General features: G+C 42.9%; 1 protein-coding gene across 1 annotated transcript in view; it reads right to left on the reverse strand.

Moving 5' to 3' along the window:
- Positions 1–19,029, reverse strand: part of LOC147905232 (U1 small nuclear ribonucleoprotein 70 kDa-like) — a 52,062-nt gene extending 33,033 nt beyond the window's left edge. The window contains exons 1-2 of the mRNA XM_087394589.1: positions 18,771–19,029; positions 18,491–18,605 (exon numbers count right to left, since the gene is read on the reverse strand). Of these exons, the coding sequence (XP_087250715.1) occupies positions 18,491–18,605; positions 18,771–18,869 (214 nt within the window). The 5' untranslated portion in view covers positions 18,870–19,029. The remainder of the gene's footprint in view (positions 1–18,490; positions 18,606–18,770) is intronic.
- Between the last annotated feature and the right edge of the window lie 6,281 nt (positions 19,030–25,310).

A 25,310-nucleotide genomic window follows, 5' to 3' on the forward strand; every position in this document is an offset into this window, starting at 1 on the left:
GCATTGACTTTGATGAGATTTTTTCCCCTGTAGTCAAGATGACTACTTTGAGAGCCGTGTTAGCTCTTGTTGCTCATGAGGACATGGATTTATGTCAGATGGATGTGAAGACTGCTTTTCTTCACGGAGATCTCCATGATGAGATCTATATGAGTCAGCCAGAGGGATATGCTGTTAAAGGGAAAGAGCAGCTTGTGTGTAAGCTCAAGAGGAGCTTGTATGGACTCAAGCAGGCGCCAAGAGAATGGTACAAGAAGTTTGATGCCTTCATGCAGTCCCAAGGGTATCATAGGTGTGAGACCGATCATTGCTTGTACACCAAACGGGCAAAGGATGGCAGTTTGATGCTACTCATTCTATATGTGGATGACATGCTGATTGCCAGTAAATCTCAGCAGGAGATTAGTGCTTTGAAGAAACAACTGCATAAGTCTTTTGACATGAAAGACTTGGGTGATGCAAACCATATTCTTGGCATGCGGATTACTCGTGACAGGTCCAAGGGACTTTTGTTTCTGTCACAGAAGGAGTACATTGACAAAGTACTACAGAGGTTTAAAATGGAGGGGGGGAAGTCTATTAGTACCCCGTTGCCTCCACATTTAAAACTCAGCAGTAAGGACAGCCCCAGATCAGATGATGATAAGGCTGAAATGGCCAAGGTTCCGTATGCATCTGCAGTTGGTTCTTTGATGTATGCCATGGTTGCCACTCGTCCGAATATTGCTTTTGCGGTGGGAGTCATCAGCAGGTATATGGCAAATCCAGGCAAGCGGCACTGGGAAGCAGTGAAAGGTGTCTTGAGGTATCTCAAGGGTACCAAAGACTTGTGCATATGCTATGGTAGGCAGGATGCATTGGTGCATGGTTTTCAGACTATGCAGGGAATGCAGATAACCGGAAATCTACTACCGGTTATATTTTCACATTTGCAGGAGGTGCTATATCATGGGTGTCTCGGTTGCAGAAATGCGTTGCACTGTCAACTACTGAAGCTGAATATGTTGCAGCCACTGAGGCTTGCAAGGAAGCAATATGGCTTACTCGACTGGTGGGAGATTTGGGCATTACAGGAGATATGCCAGTCTTGCATTGTGATAGTCAGAGTGCTATCATGTTAGCAAAGAATCCGGTCTTTCATCAAAAGACCAAGCACATAGATGTGAAATATCATTTCATCAGGGAGGTACTGGAAGACAAGCGACTTGAGCTTGTGAAAGTGCATACTGATGATAATCCTACAGATTTGCTCACTAAGAGCTTGCCTACAGAGCGGTTTGCACATTGCCGCCACATCATGGGATTAGGATGAGACCACTCTTATTTTATGGTCTTGTATACAGTAACTGTATATTGCTGCAATTTTTATTCTTTTCTCCCCTTTAGGCATATTGGCCTTTAGGTGGGAGGTTGTTGGGGTAAAGGCACATTGCCACCCCTTTATTAAAGATATGACACCTATGACTGTCTTAAGACAGTCATAGGGGGAAAAACCTAATCCTAATAAAACCTATGAGTTTGTGGTGTGGCTCATCACTTCACACCCACATCTTTAGTGTCACTCCTCTCTCTCACTCTCTCCCGGTTGTTCTTCTCCCTCTTCTCTTTCCCCCTTCAAGGTAGAGGTTGAGGTTGAGGTTGAGGTTGAAGTTGATTATCGTCCTCGGGGGGCCAAAAAATGACCCATGGGACCTAATCCTCAGTACAAAAATCTCCTCCGCTGTGGAGGGGTCAAGAATTTTCAAGTTCTCGACGGTACAAAAAAAGACGAGTGACAAAAGATCCCAACGCTGTCGGAGAGGCCGTGGAGAGAACTGACGAGATCTGAGTGGTGTCTGCCAATATCTGCTAATAGTCGTCTCTAATGTGTGCATATCGAGGGCAGTGTAGGGCTATATGTGCCTCTGTCTCTACTGTCTACAAATCATAGAATCTGCAAGCTCTGACATGTCGCGACAAATTTAGCCAAATATGTGCACGTATTCAGTGGGGACGCCCATTGTGACTAGAATTAGTCCACAGTGTGTTATTTGCATGCAAAGCGGTAACAATTAATGGATGCCTTGGTGGTGCGCTTTAATTAATTGTTGCAGGTACTAGGAAGAGTTATTTTCCTAAGCGCTACAGGAGCCTAACAAGCACCTAAGAGGCCGTTCGCGTGACCAAGTGCTTCAAAGACTCCAAAGTTGCCCTTAGTGGCATATAATAGAACTTGGTCTAGATATTAGACGAGTGGCATGTTGCCGATTTGAAATGAGCTTGAAGCTCTTGTAACATTGATTCACGTTTTGGTATTTGTTTAGTCTAGGAAGAGCAAGTCTTCCGGAGAGACCAAGGAATTCAAAGATGGAGGTAAATCTGTCAAGTTTATGACCTATAATGGACAATATGGTCATACAGACAAAGCATTGCAGTTCATCAGGCAGTTTGATGCTGCATTCGGTACGAAAAAGTTTTTAGATCCTCCAAGTTGAGAATGGTCAGTTTGCACTTGACAACGACAGCTAGTGCATGGTGGAGTGCACAGACCACAGATGGGTCAGCCCCAAAGAGGTGGAAGGGCTTCAAGAAAGCCTTCTATCAGCAGTTCATGCCTAAACAGTTTAGAGATCATGTTCTTCAAGATTGGGACAGTTTGCATATGGATGCAAGAGATATAGTGGTGTTAGAAACTCACTGTGCCCACCTGTGAGCCCCCAATTTAAGGGGACAAGGGGCAGTGAGAGGTAGGAGGGCTGGGGACAGAGAGAGACTCAGGCCGGCATCATAGGTAACCAGCACACGGGCTGGTTGCAGTCTGCAACAGCAGGAATAAAGGGGCTCTAGGCCTCACACAGAGGCACCAGGAGCACCATTGACCGGCCGCCCAAGGCGCCCTTAAATAAGGGCATGTGGCTGGCCAAGTCGGCCCAACCAGGGCCAACCCTAGTCGGTTTTCTAGGGCCCATGTGGTCGGCCACCAAACAGGGTACCAACCCTGCTGGTCCATCAACTCAAGGGGCCTGGGCAGTGCCTATAAAAGGCCTACTCCTCCATTCATTCCAGCATCCAGTGCAAGACTGAAAGCCCCTCTCCAAGGCTGTGTTCAGCACTCAGATCTGGAGCAGTGGGTGAGAGAGAGAGTCCATCAATATTCTCCAGCACTTTGCTGTGTTTTGTACTGCTCCCTTGGAGCTATTTTTCTGCCCACCATTTGGTGGATGAATATACTCTCTTTCTCTCTCCGTCCATATTTATTTCTGAGAGAGTGTTTGTTGCATCTGTGATCATCTATCTGAGTTGAGTGTGTGTAAGAGTTGGAGAGATCTTAGGTGGAGGTTTGAGTGATTCATTCCCTCTTGATTTCTAACATGGTATCAGAGCCATAGGCTCTCAACTCTTCTTCATCAAAGCACTCTTTGAACGAAGGAGTCCCTTGGCAGAAAGGTGATTCTGTGTTCAGCTCAGGCTAGCACGGGAGGTCAGTACATCTTTTTTGCTTCAGTTTTTTCACCGAAATGGATCAGCGTTCAGAAGCCTCTACACCCACTGCTCGTCCTTCATCCTCCTCTAGTCATCTTCCTTCTTCATTTATTCCCAATTTTCGTGAAGCTGGAAAGCTCGATGGGACGAACTATCCAAGCTGGAAAGTCAAGATCCGAAGCCATCTGTTGGCATCGAAGCTGTGGAAGATAGTGATTGGGACCGAGGAGAAGCCGGAGGACATTGTGGACAAAAGAGGTGAAGTTCTATTTGAAGCAGATGCGGATGAACTCAGTGCATGGGAGGAGAGGGATGCTCAAGCCTTAGCAATGCTAATTGACACGACAGCAGATGCTGTGATTCCTCATATCCAATTGGCAAAGACGTCTTCAGAGGCGTGGGCCATACTGAAGCTGTATGAAACCGATAATACAGCCCGTATCATTACTCTTCTGCATCAGCTTTATAACCTTGATATGAATGAGGGTGATAGTGTGCATGACCATCTGACAAAGGTGAAAGTCGTGCGGGACCAGCTCGCAACAGTTGGTCAGAAGGTGAACTCGAGTCAATTGGTGTTGCTCACACTCCACAAGTTGCCACGGAGTTTCAAAAGTTTTGTGACTACGGTCACTGCGGGTGTCAACGGACTAAGCCAATCACCTTTGAGGAGCTTGGCCCACTCCTGCTTCAAGAGGAGCCTTGAGAGAAACTCTTTACGCAAACCGACGAGAAGGCATTAGTGGCCAAAGACAAGCCTGGAAAAGGCAAGCCAAAGGAGTTCAAGAAGTCAGAGGACGCTGACCGAAAGAAGAAAATGAAGTGCTTTTACTGTGAAAAGCTTGGGCACTCCGCCAAAGAATGCCGAAAGAAGAAGGCAGATCAAAAGCGAAAGAGAGAAGCCAGGAACAAAGAAGAGCCTAAGAATGATTCTGCCAATGTGACGCCTGGACAGTTTTTTTTAATCAGTGAACATTGTTCAACGTATGCAATCAGTGAAGGAAAAGAGGGTTGGTATGTTGACAGTGGTGCTTCAAAGCACATGTATAACAAAAAGACTTGGTTCAAAACCATGGAAAGTACACACCCGGATTCCAAAGTTTCTGTCCGGGATAGCCGAACGTGTCCTGTGAAGGGCATCGGTAGCATTTCTTTCATTACAACCGCGGGTGAGGAGAAGGATATCTCTGGAGTCAAGGAGTTGAAGAGAACGGACTGTACTGCCTCAGTGCAATGTTGGTTCATGAACACAACGGAAAGTCCAAACTTTGGCATGAGCGCTTCGGTCACGTCAGCTATGGAACCTTGGCTGAAATGTCAAAGTCGAAGATGGTGGATGAACTTCCACCAATTACAAGCAAGGATGGTGTCTGTAGGGCTTGTCTAGAAGGCAAGCAGCACAGGGACAAGTTCCCACAAGAGGCCTCGTTTCGGGCCAGCAAACCACTTGAGTTGGTTCATGCCAACATTTGTGGCGCAATGTCTACAGCATCGTGGACAGGATCCAGGTACTCACTTCTCTTTGTGGATGATTTCAGTAGAACCTGGATGTATTGCTTGGCCAAAAAGTCACAAGCTTTCGAGAAGTTCAAGGACTGGAAGGCCACAGTTGAAAAGGAGACAAGGGAGGATGTCAAGACGTTCCGTACAGACAGGGGGGGAGAATTCACCTCAAATGAGTTCAACACATTTTGTTGCAAGCATGGGATCAAGCGACAACTCACCACAGCACATACTTCTCAACAAAACGGGATAGCCGAGAGGAAGCATAGAACCACCACAGAGACAGGGCTTGCTATGCTCCGAGGTAGGAACCTTTCTAAAGCCTATTGGAGTGAAGCTATCAATACAGCCATACACATTCTCAACAGGACCAAGTTGAAGGCCGTCAAGGACAAGACTCCATATGAGGCATTTTATGGTAAGAAGCCCTCTATCACTCATCTTCGCATTTTTGGTTCTAACGCATAGGTGCATGTGCACAAGGAAGACAGGACCAAGCTTGATTCCCGGAGCAGAAAATGTATCTTTGTTGGGTATAGCGAAGAATCCAAGGCCTATCGACTCTTCGATCCAGTAAAGAAGCAGATCCTTATCAGTCGGGATGTTGTCTTCGAGGAAAAGGAACCTAAACCCTAGGAGGAGCCTCAGATTGAGGAGGAGGAGATTGTTCAACCCCCGAACCCACCCCGCCCCAGGTTGACCATCCAAGAGGTGGCGAAATCGGAAGCTAATGTTCCACAAGGTACTGAGGAAGAGCAGGATGTTCCAAAAGCAATTCCAGTTCCTCCTCCCACTGAGAAGCAGAAGAGGTTACCCCAATGGTACCTACGGACATTGGAAGACTCTCGGGTCACCAAATACCTGAGAGTAGCAATTCCAGATTGCGACGGTCCCAACGTCTTCAGAAGACCCCATCCGTGAATTTTGCGTTGGTAGGAGGCGAAGGACCATCCAGAATGGCAGGCTGCCATGCAAGCAGAGATGGATGCTATCCTGAAGAACAATACCTGGGACTTAGTGGCCACGCCCCCGCGACGGAAAGTCATCGGCACTAAGTGGGTATACAAACTTAAATACAAATCAGACGGCAGCTTGGACAAGTATAAAGCAAGGCTAGTGGTCAAAGGTTTTGCTCAAACTGAAGGCATGGATTTTGATGAAACTTTTGCTCCCACAGCTTGCATGGTTACTATCCGGACAATGATTGCCCTTGCTGCCCAATTCCAGTGCCTATTTTTCAAATGGACGTGAAGTCCGCATTCCTTAATGGAACCATGGAGGAGGAGGTATACGTAGAGCAGCCACCGGGCTTTCAAGATCCAAGGTCCCCATTAAAGGTCTACAGGTTGAAGAAGGCGCTATACGGGCTGAAACAGGTCCCCAAAGCTTGGTACCAAAGCATTGATGTATTCTTTCAGAAGATAGGGCTAAGTCGGAGCCCTTCTGAGACAAACCTCTACTTGTTCATTGAGAAGGGGTTGCAATTGGTACTCATCCTCTATGTTAATATCTTATCTTGATAGGTGACCATGTCAAGAAGATTTCTCAGGTCAAGGAGCTACTCATGTCTAAGTTTGAGATGACTGACCTTGGGTTATTACACTACTTCCTTGGGATAGAAGTAAAGCAGGCCAAAGACAGGATCTTCATTTCACAGGAGAAATATTACAGAGAACTTCTGAAGAGATTTCAGATAAAGGATTGCAGGACAATAGTAACTCCCATGGAGGTCGGGCTCAAGCTAAGTGTTCATGACACATCTCAGCCAATCGATACTCCTTTGTACCAACGATTGGTAGGAAGTTTGCTTTACCATACCAATACTCGACCTTATATTTGTTATGCAGTAAGGCTATTATGCAAGTTCTCTGCTTCTCCCAGGAAGAGTCATTGGGATGCAGGTTTATGGGTGCTAAGGTATCTAAAGGGTACTTGCACCTACGGGATCACCTATACCAAAGGCATCGAACTAGGCGGGTTCTGTGACAGTGATTGGGCGGGTGATGCTGACACCAAGAGATCAACAACAGGGTATTGTTTTTTACTTGCATCTGGTGCCATCTCTTGGCTGAGTAAGAAGCAACCCACAGTGGCCCTTTCATCTACAAAGGCAGAGTACAGAGCCGCGTGTACAGCAACTTGTGAGACACTATGGTTGAGGTGGATTCTGGAGGACATGGACGTGTGTCGGGAGGATGCAACAGTGCTGATGTGCAACAATCAAAGTTGCATAGCCATTGCCAAGAATCCAGTGTACCATGCGCGGACCAAGCACAACGAAGTTCATTACCACTTTGTTCAAGAGCTCATCATCGACGACGTGATCGAGCTTATGTCCTGCCCGACCGCCGACAACTTATCCGACCTCTTCACGAAGACACTTCCTCGAGAACAGATGGAGCACCTCATCAAACGAATGGGGATTGGCCCACAGTTGTGACATTGAGGGGGGGGGTGTTAGAAACTCACTGTGCCCACCTGTGAGCCCCCGATTTGAGGGGACAAGGGGCAGTGAGAGGTAGGAGGGCTGGGGAGAGAAAGAGACTCAAGCCGGCATCATAGGCAACCAGCACACGGGCTGGTTGCAGTCTGCAACAGCAGGAATAAAGGGGCTCTAGGCCTCACACAAAGGCACCAGGAGCAGCATTGACTGGCTGCCCAGGGCGCCCTTAAATAAGGGCCTATGGCTGGCCAAGTCGGCCCAACCAGGGCCACCGACCAGGGCCAACCCTGGTCGGTTTTCTAGGGCCCATGTGGTCGGCCACCAGACAGGGTACCGACCCTGCTGGTCGGTCAACTCAAGGGGCCTGGGCAGTGCCTATAAAAGGCCTACTCCTCCATTCATTCCAGCGTCTAGTGCAACACTGAAAGCCCCTCTTCAAGGCTGTGTTCAGCACTCAGATCTGGAGCAGTTGGTGAGAGAGAGAGTCCATCAATATTCTCCAGCACTTTTTGTGTTTTGTACTCCTCCCTTGGAGCTATTTTTCTGCCCACCATCTGGTGGATGAATATACTCTCTTTCTCTCTCCGTCCATATTTATTTCTGAGAGAGTGTTTGTTGCATCTGTGATCATCTATGTGAGTTGAGTGTGTGTAAGAGTTGGAGAGATCTTGGGTGGAGGTTTGAGTGATTCATTCCCTCTTGATTTCTAACTAGTGGATGTGTACAACCAAAAGTTTTGGGATGCTTATTTGCACGTTGCACCTTTCAAAAAGATCTCCAAAAGAACCCAAATGAGAAAGTACAGCGCAGGTCTCAGTCCAAAAATTCAGGCAGTGGTGAATGCTTGGGGGGCAAAGAACATCTAGGACATTATGCATTCAGCTTCAGCAGCTAGTCTCGTGCCGTTACAAGATCCATCCACAGTGCTATCCTTGCATGCAAGAGGTGTTGAAAGGAAGAAAGCTGATTTTTCAAAATCAGAAAAGAAAGAGTATCTCAAGGTTGAAAAGAAAAGGTTTCAGCCTCAGAAGCCAAGGGGTACTCAGCTGACAAAGTCATATAAAGGCAAATCCCCATTCACTCCTAAACAGATAGCTGAATTTCGTAGAGATGGGAAATGCTTTAGATGTGGGGAAGAGGGGCATATGGCTGTCCAATGCCCTGAGAAGCCTTCGGGTTCTAAGGAGCAGAAAAAGCCATAAGTACCACCAAGGCCAATGGTGGGAGCTGTCCCATATGTTTCGGGTTGTACCTCAGACCCAAAGGAGAAAGAACTTTTGTTATCATGGGGAAAGATAAGAGATCAGCAAGCATTAATCCTATTTGATCCACGGTCTGCAGACAATTTCATATCTGAAGATTTAGCCCTGAGATTAGGGATAAAAACTGAAGAGCTAGGCAGAGCTCTTGATGCTGATCAAATGTTCCAAGGAAATCCAGTGCAAGTTACTCCTTTGATTGGAAAGCTTCGTGTCCATGTGCAGAGCTATGTAGATCAGGAGGACTTAATTTCTCCTCTCAAGCAGTATGATGTTGTACTTGGTACACCGTGGTTCCATCGAAAGTAAGTAACGATAGAGTACCCTGAGAGGGTGCTGAGTTTTATCCATAGGGGAAAAAACCAGCGTTTAGTTGCCAATAATAAAGGGGAAACTATCCCCATTGTATCTGATGTTACATGTGGTAAAGCAATAAAGTCTGCAATTTCCGCGTACATGGTTTTTGTGAAAAAAAAAGAGAATGATATGCATGCTGAAATGAATGATGCAAACAAAGATAAATTTCAGTTTCTTGTAAACTTTAAAGATTGCTTTTCCGATGCTTTGCCAAGGGAGTTACCCCGAGAGAGACCAGAAGATCATCAAATAAGAGTTAATGCCTAGTAGTGAGCCACCAAATAGACCACCTTATAGAGTCAGTGCGACTCGGAGAGAGAAGATTATGGCTCAGGTGCAGGACTTGCTGTTCAAAGGTTGATTCAGCCCAGTTCATCTCCTTTGTGCTCACCAGTACTTTTAGTACAGAAGAAAGATGGTTCTTTTCGAGTGTGCATTGATTATCGTGCATTGAATAAGATGACCATCAAAAATAGATTTTCGATACCACGCATAGATGATGTGCTTGACCAGCTCAGAGGAGCAACAGTTTTCAGCAGGATAGACTTCAAGAGTGGCTATCATCAAGTTAGAATACAACCACAAGATGTGCATAAGACAGCTATTCGCACTACATTCGGGTTGTATGAATACTTAGTGATGCCTTTTGGGTTGACAAATGCTCCAGCTACATTCAATAGAATGATGGATCCCATCTTCCGAAAGTACAGGCACTTCATGGGTACGTTCTTTGATGATATCCTAGTCTTTTCAAAGACAGAAGAAGAGCACAGGAAACATCTTGCTTTGGTATTTCAAGAACTTCGAAATCATCAGCTTTTTGCCAATAGCAAGAAAAGTGAATTCTTTTTGGAAGAGATCCATTATCTGGGGCATATAATATCCAAGAATGGGATACAGATGGATCCTACAAAGATCCGAGCCATCCAAGAATGGCCTGAGCTGAAAACTGTGCATGAAGTCCGTAGTTTTTTGGGACTCTACTCCTATTACAGGAGATTCATCATGTCACCACAATGTAAATATCCTAAGTCAAAGTACAGTTGGCCATTTATCTGATCATAATTAAAGAGTTTCCATTTGTGTTAATTATGATCAAAAAGTTCTTTTAATGGTCAAAGAATAGACTACGGTCAAAGATACTTGACTCTGGTCAAGTAAACATGACTTCGGCTAGGGAGACTTGGTTTATTACCAAGAGGGTTAACTGCGGTTAACCAGAGAACCACAGAGCTGACTATGGTCAGAGAGTGTTGACTTCAGTCAACAAGACTTGGCATGCGCCAAGAGGGTTAACTACGGTTAACCAAGATGTGCTAACTTCCGTTGGAGAGATGTGCCAACTTCGGTTGGAGAGACTTGACTATAATTAAGGCGCCTCAACCCTTGGTCAAAGCCCCTTAATTATGATCAAGAGCGTTGACTTCGGTCAACCAAAGAATAAATATATATTTTTTATATTTGTTATGTGTGCACATGTGTTCAATGGGGACGCCCACCGTGACTAGAATTAGTCCACAGTGTGTTATTTGCATGCAAAGCGCTAACAATTAATGGATACCATGGTGGTGCGCTTTAATTAATTGTTGCAAGTACTAGAAAGAGTTATTTTCCTAAGCGCTACAAGAGCCTAACAAGAGTCTAGGAGGCGGTTCGTGTGACCGAGTGCTTCGAAGACTCCAGAGTTGCCCTTAGTGGCATGTAAGTAGGAAAGTAAGGTAGAAATTGACAAGTGGCTTGTTGCCAAGAAGGGGAGCCTTAGAGCTCATGTAATGATTCATTCACATTTGGATTTATGTATGAACAGCTTTCACGCTGAACTATGTATCCTTTCTTCTCTCAAGTAATAAAATCATGCGGGAAGGTCCAACCTGACTGTTGTCCTGGGCCCGTGTCTCTGTTGAGAGAGGGAGAGAGAGAGAGAGAGAGAGAGAATGAGTGCGTCTCTGCTGTCTTTTAAGAGGAGGATTACATTGGTATCAGAGCAAGGCTCATGGCCTTCTTAGGCTGTGACGATCGAGTAGTAAGGTGTCGACAAGTGCTGAGGGGTTGTTGGGCGACCTGACCTTGTTGGAATGAACAATTCGACGGGTATCGAGGAGAAACGGCCTTGCAAATCTTAATTGGAAAAAAACGTTCCATGGTGTTTAATCATGGCGGTAGAGCAGTGACGGGTCTGCGATTACACTTCCGTCAGTGATTATTGGGACTTGGGCGTATCGTGCATAGGCATTATACAAGGCATCAGAGAATCTAGACGGAACGCTAGGCAAGGGCACACGCAGTCACAGCTCCTACCTGATCCCGATGCCAAAGCTCTGTAGATTCTTACTTGTTGTCTGCAAAGGCGAAAGATAGAGACATGGGCGTGTGACGTCTGACAGAAGACTTTCTAATGGGAATTCATGTGTGTCGTAAGGAGTTTTTGATGTTGTGCGCTAGCCACGAGTGTAGATGATCAATTGGCGCTAAGGCGCTATTGCTGGCTAGGCCTGGAGAAAGTGCAAGTCGCGCCATCGTTCCATTTCCATGCAGGAGTCTCACAGTTGACACGTGGCACACAGGCAAGCAGCCAGAGCTGATGTGGCAGCCAGGTGGCATACATTGCAGATGCTGACCTGACAGATGAATGACGTGCTTGCGAGACACGTGGCAGTCCACGTAGGCAGGACACGTGGCAAGTGCTGATGTGGCAGGCCTGACAGACAGCTGACATGGTATTGACTCGTGGCAACCAGCTGGACTGCTGAGGTGGCAAACTCGTGACTAGACTAACTCTGGTTAGTTAACCCTGGTTAGAGGTTCAATTAGTTGGTCTAACCAAACTAGACTGGTTAGTCAAACCAGGTCTGACCAACTAACCTTAGTTTTAGTTAACCAAACTACAGATGGTTGAGGTCCAGTTAAGAGCCAACCAGACCAGAGCCAATTAGTCTGGTTAGAGTAACCAACCAATTACTTCATCTAGTTACTGTCAAAAAAAAACAAAAACAAGTTGCAGAGCCAGTTCTAGCCATCAATTTTCACTTATCTGTCATACTTTTACTGTCAAAAAAGCAGCAGAGAAATAGAGAAATCAGAGATTTGCAGAAAAGAGAAAATGTATGCCTTTGTGCTCAGAAAAACACGAATCAGATGCATGCCCAGTGCTTTTTGCAGCAGCCAGAAAAGGGGCAACACATTCATTGATGCCTTGGCATCCTTGTGGGTATATGCCTTGAGTTGACAGCCCATTACTGGCACAAGTTGTGAATGCAAGACACCTCTTCTTGAGGTAATTTGAAAAGCAAAGGTTGCGTGCATCAGTTGCATACACAGTGTTTGTGAGAAACTTGCAGATCTCAGACGAGTAGTAAGAAAATGGCTCAATCACCTATCCAGTGGGATTCATAAGATAGGGATGCACATCCAAGACAGAGAAGTGTGCAGCAAAATCAGCAAGAATTTGAGCAGATGGTACGCACTCGTATGTAGGAGATGGAAATTTTCAGAAGGGATCCAAGAGCTCAGCATTTGTTTCAAGCAAAAACTATGCCTAATGCAGTGTATGATGTGCCAATGCCAAAGGCACACTCTCGTGTACAGCCAAAGAGAGAGAGAGAGAGAGATCTCATAGGGGACGGTCTCATAACAGGAAGAGATCGAGGCATCATCACCGATCTCCCATTCCTTCACCGTCTTCCTCGAACTCGACTTCTGTATCTTCTTCTTTATCAGATAAACCATCCAAGAAAAGAAGGAAACACAAAAAGTCTAGGAAGAGTAAGTCTTCCAGAAAGACCAAGGAATTCAAAGAGGGAGATAAATCTGTCAAGTTTATGACCTATAATGGACAATATGGTCATACAGACAAAGCATTGCAGTTCATCAAGCAGTTTGATGCTGCATTCGGTACAGAAAAGTTTTCAGAATCCTCCAAGTTAAGAATGGTCAGTTTGCACTTGACAGCGACAACTAGTGCATGGTGGAGTGCACAGACCACAGATGGGTCAGCCCCAAAGAGGTGGAAGGACTTCAAGAAAGCCTTCTACCAGCAGTTTATGCCTAAACAGTTTAGAGACCATGTTCTTCAAGATTGGGACAATTTGCATATGGATGCAAGAGATACAGTGGACGTGTCCAACCAAAAGTTTTGGGATGCTTATTTGCACGTTGCACCTTTCAAAAAGATCTCCAAAGGAACCCAAATGAGAAAGTATAGAGCAGGTCTCAGTCCAAGAATTCAGGCAGTAGTGAATGCTTTGGGGGCAAAGAACATTCAAGACCTTATGCATTCAGCTTCAGAAGCTAGTCTTGTGCCGTTACAAGATCCATCCACAGTACTATCCTTGCATGCAGGACGTGCTAAAAGAAAGAAAACTGATTTTTCAAAATCAGAAAAGAAAGAGTATCCCAAGGTTGAAAAGAAAGGGTTTCAACCTCAGAAGCCGAGGGGTACTCAATTTTCAAAATCATATAAAGGCAAATCCCCATTCACTCCTGAATAGATAGCTGAATTCCGCAGAGATGGGAAATGCTTTAGATGTGGGAAAGAGGGGCATATAGCTGCCCAGTGCCTTGAGAAGCCTTCGGGTTCTAAGGAGCAGAAAAAGCCAAAAGTACCACCGAGGCCAATGGTGGGAGCAGTCCGACATGTTTTGGGGAGTACCTCAGACCCAAAGGAAAAAGAGCTTTTGCTATCGTGGGGAAAGATAAGAGATCAACAAGCATCAATCCTATTTGATCCAGGGTCTACAGACAATTTCATATCTGAAGATTTAGCCCTGAGATTAGGAATAAAAACTGAAGAACTAGGCAGAGCTCTTGATGCTGATCAAATGTTCCAAGGGAATCCAGTGCAAGTTACTCCTTTGATTGGAAAGCTTTGTGTCCATGTGCAAAGCTATGTAGATCAGGAGGACTTCTTAATCTCTCCTCTCAAGCAGCATGATGTTGTACTTGGTACACCGTGGTTCCATCGAAAGGAAGTAACAATAGAATACCCTGAGAAGGTGCTGAGTTTTATCCATAGGGGGAAAACCAGCGTTTAGTTGCCAGGAATAAAGAGGAGACTATCCCCATTGTATCTGATGTTACATGTGGTAAAGCAAAAAAGTCTGCAATTTCCGCGTACATACATGGTTTTTGTAAAAGAAAAAGAGAATGATATGCATGCTGAAATGAATGATGCAGACAAAGATAAATTTCAGTTTCTTGTAAACTTTAAAGATTGCTTTTTCGATACTTTGCCAAGGGAGTTACCCCCAGAGAGACCAAAGGATCATCAGATAGAGTTAATGCCTGGTAGTGAGCCACCAAATAGACCACCTTATAGAGCCAGTGCGACTCAGAGAGAGGAGATTATGGCTCAGGTACAAGACTTGCTGTCCAAAGGGTTGATTCAGCCCAGCTCATCTCCTTTTTGATCAGGAGTACTTCTAGTACAAAAGAAAGATGGTTCTTTTCGAATGGGCATTGATTATCGTGCATTGAATAAGATGACCATCAAAAATAGATTTCTGATACCACACATAGACGATGTGCTCGACCAACTCAGAGGAGCAACAGTTTTCAGCAGGATAGACTTGAAAAGTGGCTATCATCAAGTCAGAATACAACCACAAGATGTGCATAAGACAGCTTTTCGCACTACATTCGGGTTGTATGAATACTTAGTGATGCCTTTTGGGTTGACCAATGCTCTAGCTACATTCAATAGAATGATGGATCGCATCTTTAGAAAGTACAGGCATTTCACAGGTACTTTCTTTGATGATATCCTAGTCTTTTCAAAGATAAAAGAAGAGCACAAAGAACATCTTGCTTGGTATTTCAAGAACTTTGAAATCATCAGCTTTTTGCCAATAGCAAGAAAAGTGAATTCTTTTTGGAAGAGATCCATTGTCTGGGGCATATAATAACCAAGAATGGGATACAAATGGATCCTGCAAAGATCCGAGCCCAACCAAGAATGGCCTAAGTTGAAAATTGTGCATGAAGTCCGTAGTTTTTTGGGACTTTGCTCCTATTACAGGAGATTCATCAGGCATTTTGCTGATATCGCAGCTCCATTACATGACCTTACTAAGAAAAATGCAGCCTTTACATTGGGAATATCACAGAAGAAAGCATTCAATACACTGGAGGAGAAGTTGACTACAAAGCCTATTCTTGTAGTCCCGGATCTTTATCAACCTTTTAATGTTGATTGCGATGCTTGTGGAGAGTGTGTTGGGGCTGCATTACATCAGAATGGACATGTAGTAGCATACGAGAGCCGAAGATTGCGTGATGCTGAAAGATATCTGGGAATCTATGAAAAAGAATTGTGGGCTGTAGTTCATGCTATGAACACATGGAAGCACTATCTTTTGGGTGCAGATTTACTGTTAAAACAGATCACCAAAGTCTGGACAATACTTTCTGAGAAGCATATGAAATGGGCAAATATGCTGTCAATGTATCATTTTCAGATTGTCCATACCCCAGGAATTCGGAACAGAGTGGCAGATGCCTTGTCCCGAAGACCCCAAGTCTCTTTTTCCAAAGTGACTCAAAGACGCACAAACTTATAGAAGAACTCACGAAGTTAGTTTGTTTTTTTTAGAGAAAGTACCAGCTTTGTTATTATATAGAGCCTTATTAGAGCCCCCTCCTCCCTAGCCTTCATAAATTCAAGAAACTCTCTTTTCTTTTTCCTATTAGTTCTTGGATATAGGTAATTTAACCATTTTTTCGCTTCTGCTCGTCCCACCCTTAGCCATCCCAAGTGATATTTGGCTGAATGCTGCCATGCCAAAGGTGATCATTCAACACTTGGCAAAAACCATACCCCAAACGGATACCGCAAAAATCGCAGTTGTGAGTTTATCTTTCACTACATCATGAACAAAACACGAGTCATTTGTGCATTTCTTCATTTTGTTCACCTCTCTTTAAATGTCTAGTGCATAATATGATTACATCATCAGGTTTCACTCTTCCTTTGAATCTCCGAAATTTTGGTCTATTTCCCCAAAATTGCCAATCTTATGACTAATTATGCCACTATCTAAAATGGACAAGTATCTCTGTTATTTCTACCTCAAAATTTTGTAGACCTATAATTTTAAGCCATTTAAGCATTACAAAAGTGTTAATTGTAAGACTCTTAGTGTTCTCTTTAGTTTGCATGTCTATCTTATGCACTTCATGTTCTAGTCAAAGGTAGAGTCTTTTCAAGATTGGAGTCATGGAGTCTACCTCCTCTCCCAATTTGTTTGGTCTATGCATAGACCAATGGTAAACAAATATTAACAAAGAACACACTCAAAACCCATGATTGGCCATACGACCATCATGCATAGACCAATGGTAACAAATATTAACAAAGAACACACTCAAAACCCATGATTGGCCATACGACCATCATGCTCTTGCTCTATACAAATGATGTGTTTCTTTTCAAGATAGGGCATAGAAGACAATGCTATTTCATCTTGTTAGCATTTTTGCCGCCACAATGCACTTTCTATATGCGTAGGTGAGACAAAGTTCATAATTGCAAAGACTCCCCTCCTTAATGCTCTTCTATAAGGGTAATGAAGGCAAAGAGTGACAAACTTCTAAGGACGGTGGTCTTGTCCATTCACAAATAGCACAAATGTATAGACAAGTGCACAACGAAGTACCATGAGTATTATGCTTCTTGAACATATACCTAGATGAATTCAAGAACATTCCCAAACTCATCCTCTAAAAACACAACATAGCGCAGTTTCAATCTCACGATAGTCACTCATAAGATTGAAAACCATAAACTCCATCATGCATAGCAAGGACTAGCTACTATGACATCCCCACTGACGTCATCAGCGCCCAACAATGGGTGTAGACCATAGTATAAAAATATGCTCTCACACATACAAATCCACACCCCCACACATACTTGAGCATCCATTTATACAAAGTCTTCTTACTGAGTTTCTGTCGGCACTCCGGAGGTGAAGGGCAAACTCAGCCATGACGAAGGCTAGCACTAAAGGCGAAGGCTAATCAAAAAGTAGTCCAAATCTCTTCATTCAAGCTACAGCTGCTTGTGAAGTCTAAACGATTTCATTTTAGTCTCTCCCAAACGAGCATCTAAATCATGCAAATTGGAAAACATATAGCAAATTATGCTTCTTGAACACATGCAAATTGGAAAACGTATAGCATATGTTTTGAAACACTTGCTTGACACACTTGACACGCAACTGCCGCCCTACTCTATACTCTATTGTCCTAGATTCGCCTCCAGAGTTTCTTCGGATAGAGAGGGAAATTGAGATGTACAAGTTCTCTAGAGGACTTGCTTGTCAATGAGCTAACGTAAAGCTAAAAGATGGTTCCAAGGCTTGGTATCACACTGGATGGAGAAAGGCAAATATTGGAATTTGAGACCACAAACTCTTAGAGATGTATCTAGATTAATCCAAAAACGTGCACAAGCTCATCTTCTATAACAAAACAAAAAATGCTCTTTCAAACTTATGAGAATCATAAACAAGGTAAAAAACCATAACCTCTATGGAAGATAGCAAGGACTCACTACTACCGCCGAAGACCAAAATATAAACATATGCTCTCACGCAAAAATATCCATGCATCGACATACATAAAGTTACAGAGTTCTTCGTATCAAGTTTCTATCAACACTCCAAAGGTGAAGGGAAGACTACGCCATGACAAAGGATAGCAATACAAGCACAAGTTAATAGTCCACTTATGAAGATGTTGTGGGGGCATGTTCAATGGAACTTTTACAAGCATTGGAGAAAAGCGCACACAAAAAGTACGGAGCACACAAACCCCATAGGAGGACCATTTCTTTACTAAACGAAGACTCCCAGCTCGACCATCTTTAGATATCTAGCTGAATCCAGAAACATGCCCAAACTCATCCTCTAAAAACACAACATACTGCAGTTTCAATCTCACGATAGCAGGGACACGCTTGTCTTGGACGTCATCACAACAGGACAAACAAAACACGGATGCAGATGCAAGGTCGTATGCTTTGTTCAGTTAGACAGGTACAGTCAATAACAATGTAAAACCCTGAGCTCTACCAAACCAATTTGCGCAACATATAAGCTTCAACGTAAAAAAGAACCCCTTAACATATCAAAAGCCTCTGGATTCAAGACACGAGTAAGACAGTGAGAGGCTCTATTTTATCTACTAATCTTTCTTCACTTAACAAAGGTCTTGGACGTTTTCAGAAAATAGACAAACGCTCGATAAGTCAAAGGCAATACACGAATGCTTTGTTCAGTTAGACACGTATAGTGCATAACAAATGTAAAAACCCTAAATCTTATTGAGCTCTACCCAACCAATTTGCGCAACATATAAGATTCAACGTAAAAAATGAACCCCTTAAAATATCACGTCAAGACAGGACACGGATGAGACTAAAAAGTCATGCGTCGAAACACCAGAATAAAGGTTTCATCTCGAGACCCGCCTGTATATGAAGGGCATTTCCGCTTCTCCGGAGGTGTTTTGTGCTCCAGTGGTGGCCGCGGCTCGAATAGTTTCAAAAGATTTGCGGTCAAACCCGTAGGATGACTCTGACCAATCTGCGCAACATCCAACCAAATGTGTCGGGACAAGACACCTCCGCCAAAGATCAAGACTCAAAAACTTATGGAAAAGCGCATTTTCCTCGTTCCCGACAAGAAGCAGCGCAAAAATTTCATCAAACTCTAGGAAACTGGACGTATGATCTTCATGAGTTTGCGCACCAGCTTAAGCTGCTGGACGGTCGCGCGATTCTGGGCCTTGGTTCGTCCCGGAGGCCCAGCCATGTCCTTGCGCATGTAGACATCTCCGAAGTCTCCCATGCTCTCAACCTTCCACTTACCGATCGACAATCAGAAGCTTTGTGCTCCAGAGAAGATGCTGGACTTACCCTAATGGCTTGGACCTTCGAGGTACTTTTATCATGTCCTCCTAATCTTTGCCTTTGATCTCTAATGATGAAGCCACGTGGCCAAAGCAATCTTGTGCTTTTTCTTGCTTTTTAACACTAGGAAGCCTTTCCGTACGGCTCTAACTCCAAATTGGCCTGAATCCAATTGGAGTTTCAGTAGCAAGGTCTTGAGCTTTGTCCAACAATTACACAATCAAGTGATGGCAATAATGAAAATATGCAATTATCTCCCTCCTTATATAATAGATTTATGGGAAGAATGAATAAAAAAGTATGCTTTTAGTGTTTTAGTCCTTTATCAATCTAAAATCAAGGGCCTAAAATTGTATAAGTGGCTTAACGAGAGCTCACAAAAGTTTTGTTTTTCTAGAAAACACGTTTCAAACCCTCGGATCTTCATAAAGATCAACGCCTATAATCACGCCACATGGCTTAACAAGGGCTTAGAAAATGAAAACTTCCTTCTAGGCTACCTACCATAATGAATATGATGATCAATCAATTGGCAATTTCCCCTTTATGAAGCCACTTGGCAAAATTGTTGTTTCACTTTGTGCAGTTTTTGGTTTGTGTTATGTTAGTAAATTTAACTACTTTAGTTACATTAAAAATAACATAAACAATGAAGTTATTTTCCATTGGTACCCCGTTATATTATGCATAAAGTACATCCTTTTTCAGAGAGAGTGGTATATCTTTAGACAATGATTCCATTCTTCGAGGGCTTTCAAGCGAGTACCCAGTGTGTCACCACGATGATGAAAAAAATCGCATTAGTACTAGTTAAGGAAAACTAGGTAGTGAATTAAGGTAAGGTTGATGGCAAATTAACAGATTTGAGGCGGTTCGTCGAGAGAGAGTTCCAAGAGGTCGGTTCCCCTCCACCGCCCTCTACAAAAATATGAAAGAGGGGGGCGGGGGGGGAGAGAGAGAGAGAGAGAGAGAGAGAGATGGCTGAGTGGAGGGTAGAGAGGAGTGCTAAGAGGGAGAGAGTGAGCAAGGAGAGGGATCGAGGAGGGGAGAGGTAGCGCAGAAGGGAGGCAATGCGATGATTAATCGATTTATTGTATGGCGGGGCTTAAGTTAATCGATTGAAGGGGACTGATCCAGAGAGAGATTAATTATTTTATTTTCGTGAAGCTAGAATCCTAGAATGCAGCATTAGCCTCAAAAAATTTTAACAAAATCCTTAAAAAAGTAGCATTCCCACTACTAACAACTCCTTTTTTTTTAATATTTCGACTCGTATCCTTCCACATAGGTCCCACCAACATAAAATTTCTTAAAGTGTATATTATAATTAGTTGAAAGGGAGGAGGGGAAGGGTGATGTCAAATAAATTTTAAGGGGGTCTTTATTTGGACTTTACAATTTCCTCATCATGTCCATTTCTCTTCATCTTCCACCCGAATTCCATCTTTAAAGCCAAACAAGTTCAAGAGTTCACCAGTCCATCATCCAATGGCAAGATCTAGTGAAATTGCAAAATTGATACACATTAGTCTACATTTTCATCAGTACACCATTCATCGTGTGGGTGATGGGACAATGGACCTTCTTCCTTACTATGGGTCCCCCACTTTAGGTTCAAATTTGTCACATCCTATTGCTAATCTTAGTTGGATTCATCACCCATGGTGGGCTTTCATCATCGTTGTAGTTTCCTAGCTTCAAGGTTGTATTAGTCATGCTTTGTTGTTGATCTCAATTGGATTTATTGCTGTGTTGCTTATCCAAAAAACAATTCTGTGCACAAGCTACCCCATAGATCTTGGCTCGCATCTAGCTTTCCCATGGATCTTTGCTTGTTGCCTTATTCTATGCTATATCCCTCATCTAGTAGCCTATAGGTTTGCAATCCTGCTGCTCGTTTATTTCTTGAGCAATTCCCCTCAAAGTTGCAACATCATAGTAATTTAATTTATTTTATTACAACATCTTCTTGTGCTTTCTAATTTCACTATTGGTTTTGTATTATAGCTTTAGGCTTAAATGAAAAGCAAACAAGACTATCCCAAGTTAATGAAAATGATACTTAACCCAAGAGAGGGTGCGGGCAGCCAAAAAAATGAAAAATAGCCTATTGAAGTTTCTAATGTTAAAGTACAAGATGTTAGCATCACTATTGGAATAGGCAGCTGTGATATCAAGTTAAGCATTGTACCTAAGGTGGATGAGTTCTTGCAAAAATAATGTATTGTAGGAAAATGTTCAGTTGAGTGAGGATGTACACTACTTCACATGCATTTGGGACAAAGACCAGCTTGTTGGAGGGTTTGTAATGCACAGAGTACTTAAACCGAAAAAAATTCACACATTTCATGGTGTGATAGGACATTGCATGACGGATGTAGATAAATAACACTTTCAAATAATTTCGTGGCTAAGGAAATAGAAGTAAGAATGGAAAACTCCATTAAAAATGGTGTAGATGTAATGAAGAATGAAGCATGCTTAGCACAAACAAATGTTTTTGACCATACATATATGTTTTGGAAATCCCTAATGACGCATCTTTAGTACTCCCTCCAATCAACTCTGGATGAAGAGAAATGCATGCAAATATTGTTCATTAGTGTCACTCTAGTGACTCTTGGCGTGTTGCAATCGTAAATCCTTAAGAGAAGAAGGACAGTAGAGGGGAATGAAGAACAGAGAGGGAGTATGCAAGGAGAAGGGAAAGGGGGAAAGAGAACATGGCATTCACGAAAGGCATGAAGAGGAAATAAGAGCAAACTTCAAGGCTTCTATTCCAATGTAAGCACATAATAAGTGAACACCAAACTCAACTACTTGGACTTTTATACATGCAACCTTTTGAAGGGAGGGCAACCCTATCCTCTCTACCACTTTCTTTCCTCATTCTTTTACAATCATCTTGGGCCCATGTAGCTCCAAGTCACAATTCTAGCTCTACAAATTTGCCATTGTCCAACAAATGACATTGCCAACCAATGTGGTTAATGTGCCCCCATTCTACTCTCAATCTAGTCCCATGGATCGTGAAAAAGTCATGGTTGTTAGAGGGATGTTAGTGAAGATGATTCCTTTTGTGCCCTTGTGTGAACCTTCCTTGGTTGCATTGCTTCATACGGCTTCAATGGATCCTTTGTTGTGGAACTGTTGTTGGTAGGATGGATATTTTGTTTGGTAGTGTGTTGGTTCTAGCCCTGGATTCTGCTATAATTAGCATTACATGGCATGAGCAATTGCAATGGCTAGACATTGGGTGGATGGATTGGAGCTTAGTGCTTGTTGCCTTTCAAAGAAACAAGAAGAAAAAGAAACACATAAGATGTGAGTTTTTAAGAAGAAGGTGTTAGTAGGGGTTTGTGTAGTATCTAGTGCTGTTAGTGTTAGCGAAGTAAGTCCCAGTGTATTATCATGCTTCTCCTTAAGTCCCATAGTTTATTTGAGTGTGATTGACATTGGATTCTCATCACTTGATGTCTTTGACATGCCATGTTTGTAGTGCGAAGTTGCATGATATTTTGTCTTGCTTCTCTGCATAGAACTTCTTTCTAAATCCATTTTATGGATCACTTTTCATTAAGGTCTTTTCTTGGAAGTTTCTTTGAGCTCAATAAGGTTGTGCACGATCTAGAGCTCTACTTTTCTGTGTCATCAAATCCAAAGTCATGTGATAATACACCTTACGAACTCGTAAAATGAGGACTATAGTAGCTGACAAGGTTTATAAAATCTTGGATTCTAGGATAGTCCTCTAAGTTAAAATTGACATTACATTCGAAGGCACAAATGGTTAAGTGGGTACTAGTGTGAATCAATAAAAAGAAAGAGAATAAGAAAAATACAAAGAAGAGGAAGATGTGGAGTTAGCTAATGAATGATGGTGTTAGAAAAAGGTGGAAAAGAGATTTGAGGATCATAAGAAACTCATCCAGACCCATTTTGGTGTCATCAGATTCACCCTGCAACCAAATTGATCCTTGGGAGTTGGTGGTGTAGAACCACTGATTGTTTTGTTAATGGATGAGTGCCTTATGACACTAGTTGTGGATATATCTTGGACTGGCCCTAGAGGTTGATGAAGTAATTAGGGTCACTTATATTGTGACAGCTAGGAGGGTTATGAGTTGACTTTGTCATTCGATCTTGATCATACTTGGGAATATGCATCATCGGAAGTGGTATAAGCAAGTCTACAGGTAGACGAGACATGAATAGAATGTCATTGTCTCACTATCATCAATGACTGCATTAATCTCCTCGATCTTCATTTTTCCTTTGTCCTCCCTTGGACTCTCTTCCTTCTTATTTGCACCACAATTTGCATTCTTTTTCTTATTCTTTTGCTCTCTTTTCAGCTCATAGCAATCCCTTTTCATGTGGCCCTTCTTATCACAATGGTAACACTCAATGTTCTGTGCTGTAGATTTGCTACCAGACTTCCCTCTTTCATTGGACTTCCCCCTGAACTGTGATTTGCCCCTTTGCACATTTAAGGCTGCATCCTGCTTGTTGCCATTCATAGACTTTCGTCTAATCTCCTCAGCCAACAAGCTACCCACAACATCATCAAACTTTAGTACTCCACCAGGTGCAAAGTTATTAACAACTATATGGAAGGTATGCCATGAGGATGGCATGAACACAAGAGGAAAATCTCCTTAGTCTTCGCATCAAAATTCATCTTTTGAGCCTCAATCTGGTAAAAATTAATATTGAATTCATTCAAGTGAGAAGCAATGGAGACTCCTTCCTTCATTTGCAGCTCAAAAAACCTCTTCATGAGGTAAACTGGCAGTTCCCTTCTCACAAGTGGCACATAATTTCTTCCACAAATTTTCCGTAGTCTGCTCATTTTCTACTGTGAAATAAATTGACTCTGCAAGATGAAGTCTAATAGTAGACTTTGCTAATGCATTCAACTCATTCCAATCATCCTCAGACATATCTACAGGCTTAGCTTCAATCCCTGCCAAGGGTTTAATCTGCTTCTTTTGAATAAGCACATCCCTTATCTGTTCTTTCCACAAAGAAAAGTTTGTCTCATTAAACTTTTTAATGCTAAAAAACTCCTTTTCAAACATGGAAGAGGATGCCATGATGCATATGAAAAAAATCCCAAATGCTAGTACCTATAAGAGAGAAATCACACCAAATACTAGGTGCACCCAATATCTCCTCCTTAATGAAGGATAGTGTCACCAAAACTCAAGGCTCAAAGCATCAAAAAATGCATCTGACTCATGTGCATATTCGTCCATGGGCATAAGCATCAATAATGTCTCATCCAAGAGATCATAGCACAACCTGTGCATCCACTGCAATATGTCAAAGCTGTCCCTCAGCATAAAATAGCATATGTGTGCTAAACGTCCATCAATAAAGCATCCCACAAGGCAATCTGGGCCTATCAGCGCATCCAACAAGGATCGCAATGCATCCAAATGGCCTGTAAAGCATCCACTACAACCCAATGCAAACCACAAATGAGCGCACATGGCTTAGACTGCAACCAGAGTGATCTGCATAAGGTATATCCAAGAAATCATGACCTTACGAGAATGGCCACTCGTGAAAATAGAACCTAGGATGTCTCAAAACATGGGCATCATTGCATAATCAAACTCGGCAAGACAATCTGCAAATATCTCTCTTCTGCCACCATAACGTCAAAATCTCATCCAAGGATGGAGTAAGAACCAGTTAACCCTTGCATTTACTTGCAAAAAATCAACCTTAGGAACTTAACCTTAGCCAAAATGCCACATGGCAATCAATGAGGTCTTGGAAACTTTGAGAAATTTCCTTCAAAGAGACGATGGAAAAACACAGAGAATCACAACTCCCTCGATTCTTCAGGGAATAGTAAGCAACTTTGTAGACATATGTTTCAGGTAGTCTTGGACCAACGGTACAGACAGCTGTGCAAATGGATGCCCCGGATGTTGAGTTTCTACTCACATAGGAAATGATAGAATGAAGACGTTGGAGTAGACAGAGCTTCACTATAGCTTTAGAACTTCACAAAATCAGAAGTAGCTTCACAGGTAGAAGTTTTGGACTGTCTAAATCCATTGGGAGTGTCTGAACTACAAATGGTGGCCTGGATATGGAGATCCAACACACGAAATCCACGCAAGAAATTGAATTTCGTCACTTTTTGCAGGAGATGTAACTTTTCACTGAAAACTCAGATGACAGAGATGTAAAAATGAAAAATGAAGTACTGAAAGCCTTTTTCAACTTTGCTTCAGATCTCAGGGTGAGATTCAGCTTCTAGAGAAAGATATCTTCATCATAAGACTCTCAGGTCTAAAATAGATTGTCTTTTTGCCTCCAAAACCACTTGCTGGCTTGCAAAAAAAACCACTCAGAGAACTTT

Source organism: Dipteris shenzhenensis, chromosome 1, assembly GCF_047967505.1.
Source record: "Dipteris shenzhenensis isolate YYH24624 ecotype China chromosome 1, Dip_SZ_1.0, whole genome shotgun sequence".
In the NCBI taxonomy this organism is placed as follows: Eukaryota; Viridiplantae; Streptophyta; class Polypodiopsida; order Gleicheniales; family Dipteridaceae; genus Dipteris; species Dipteris shenzhenensis.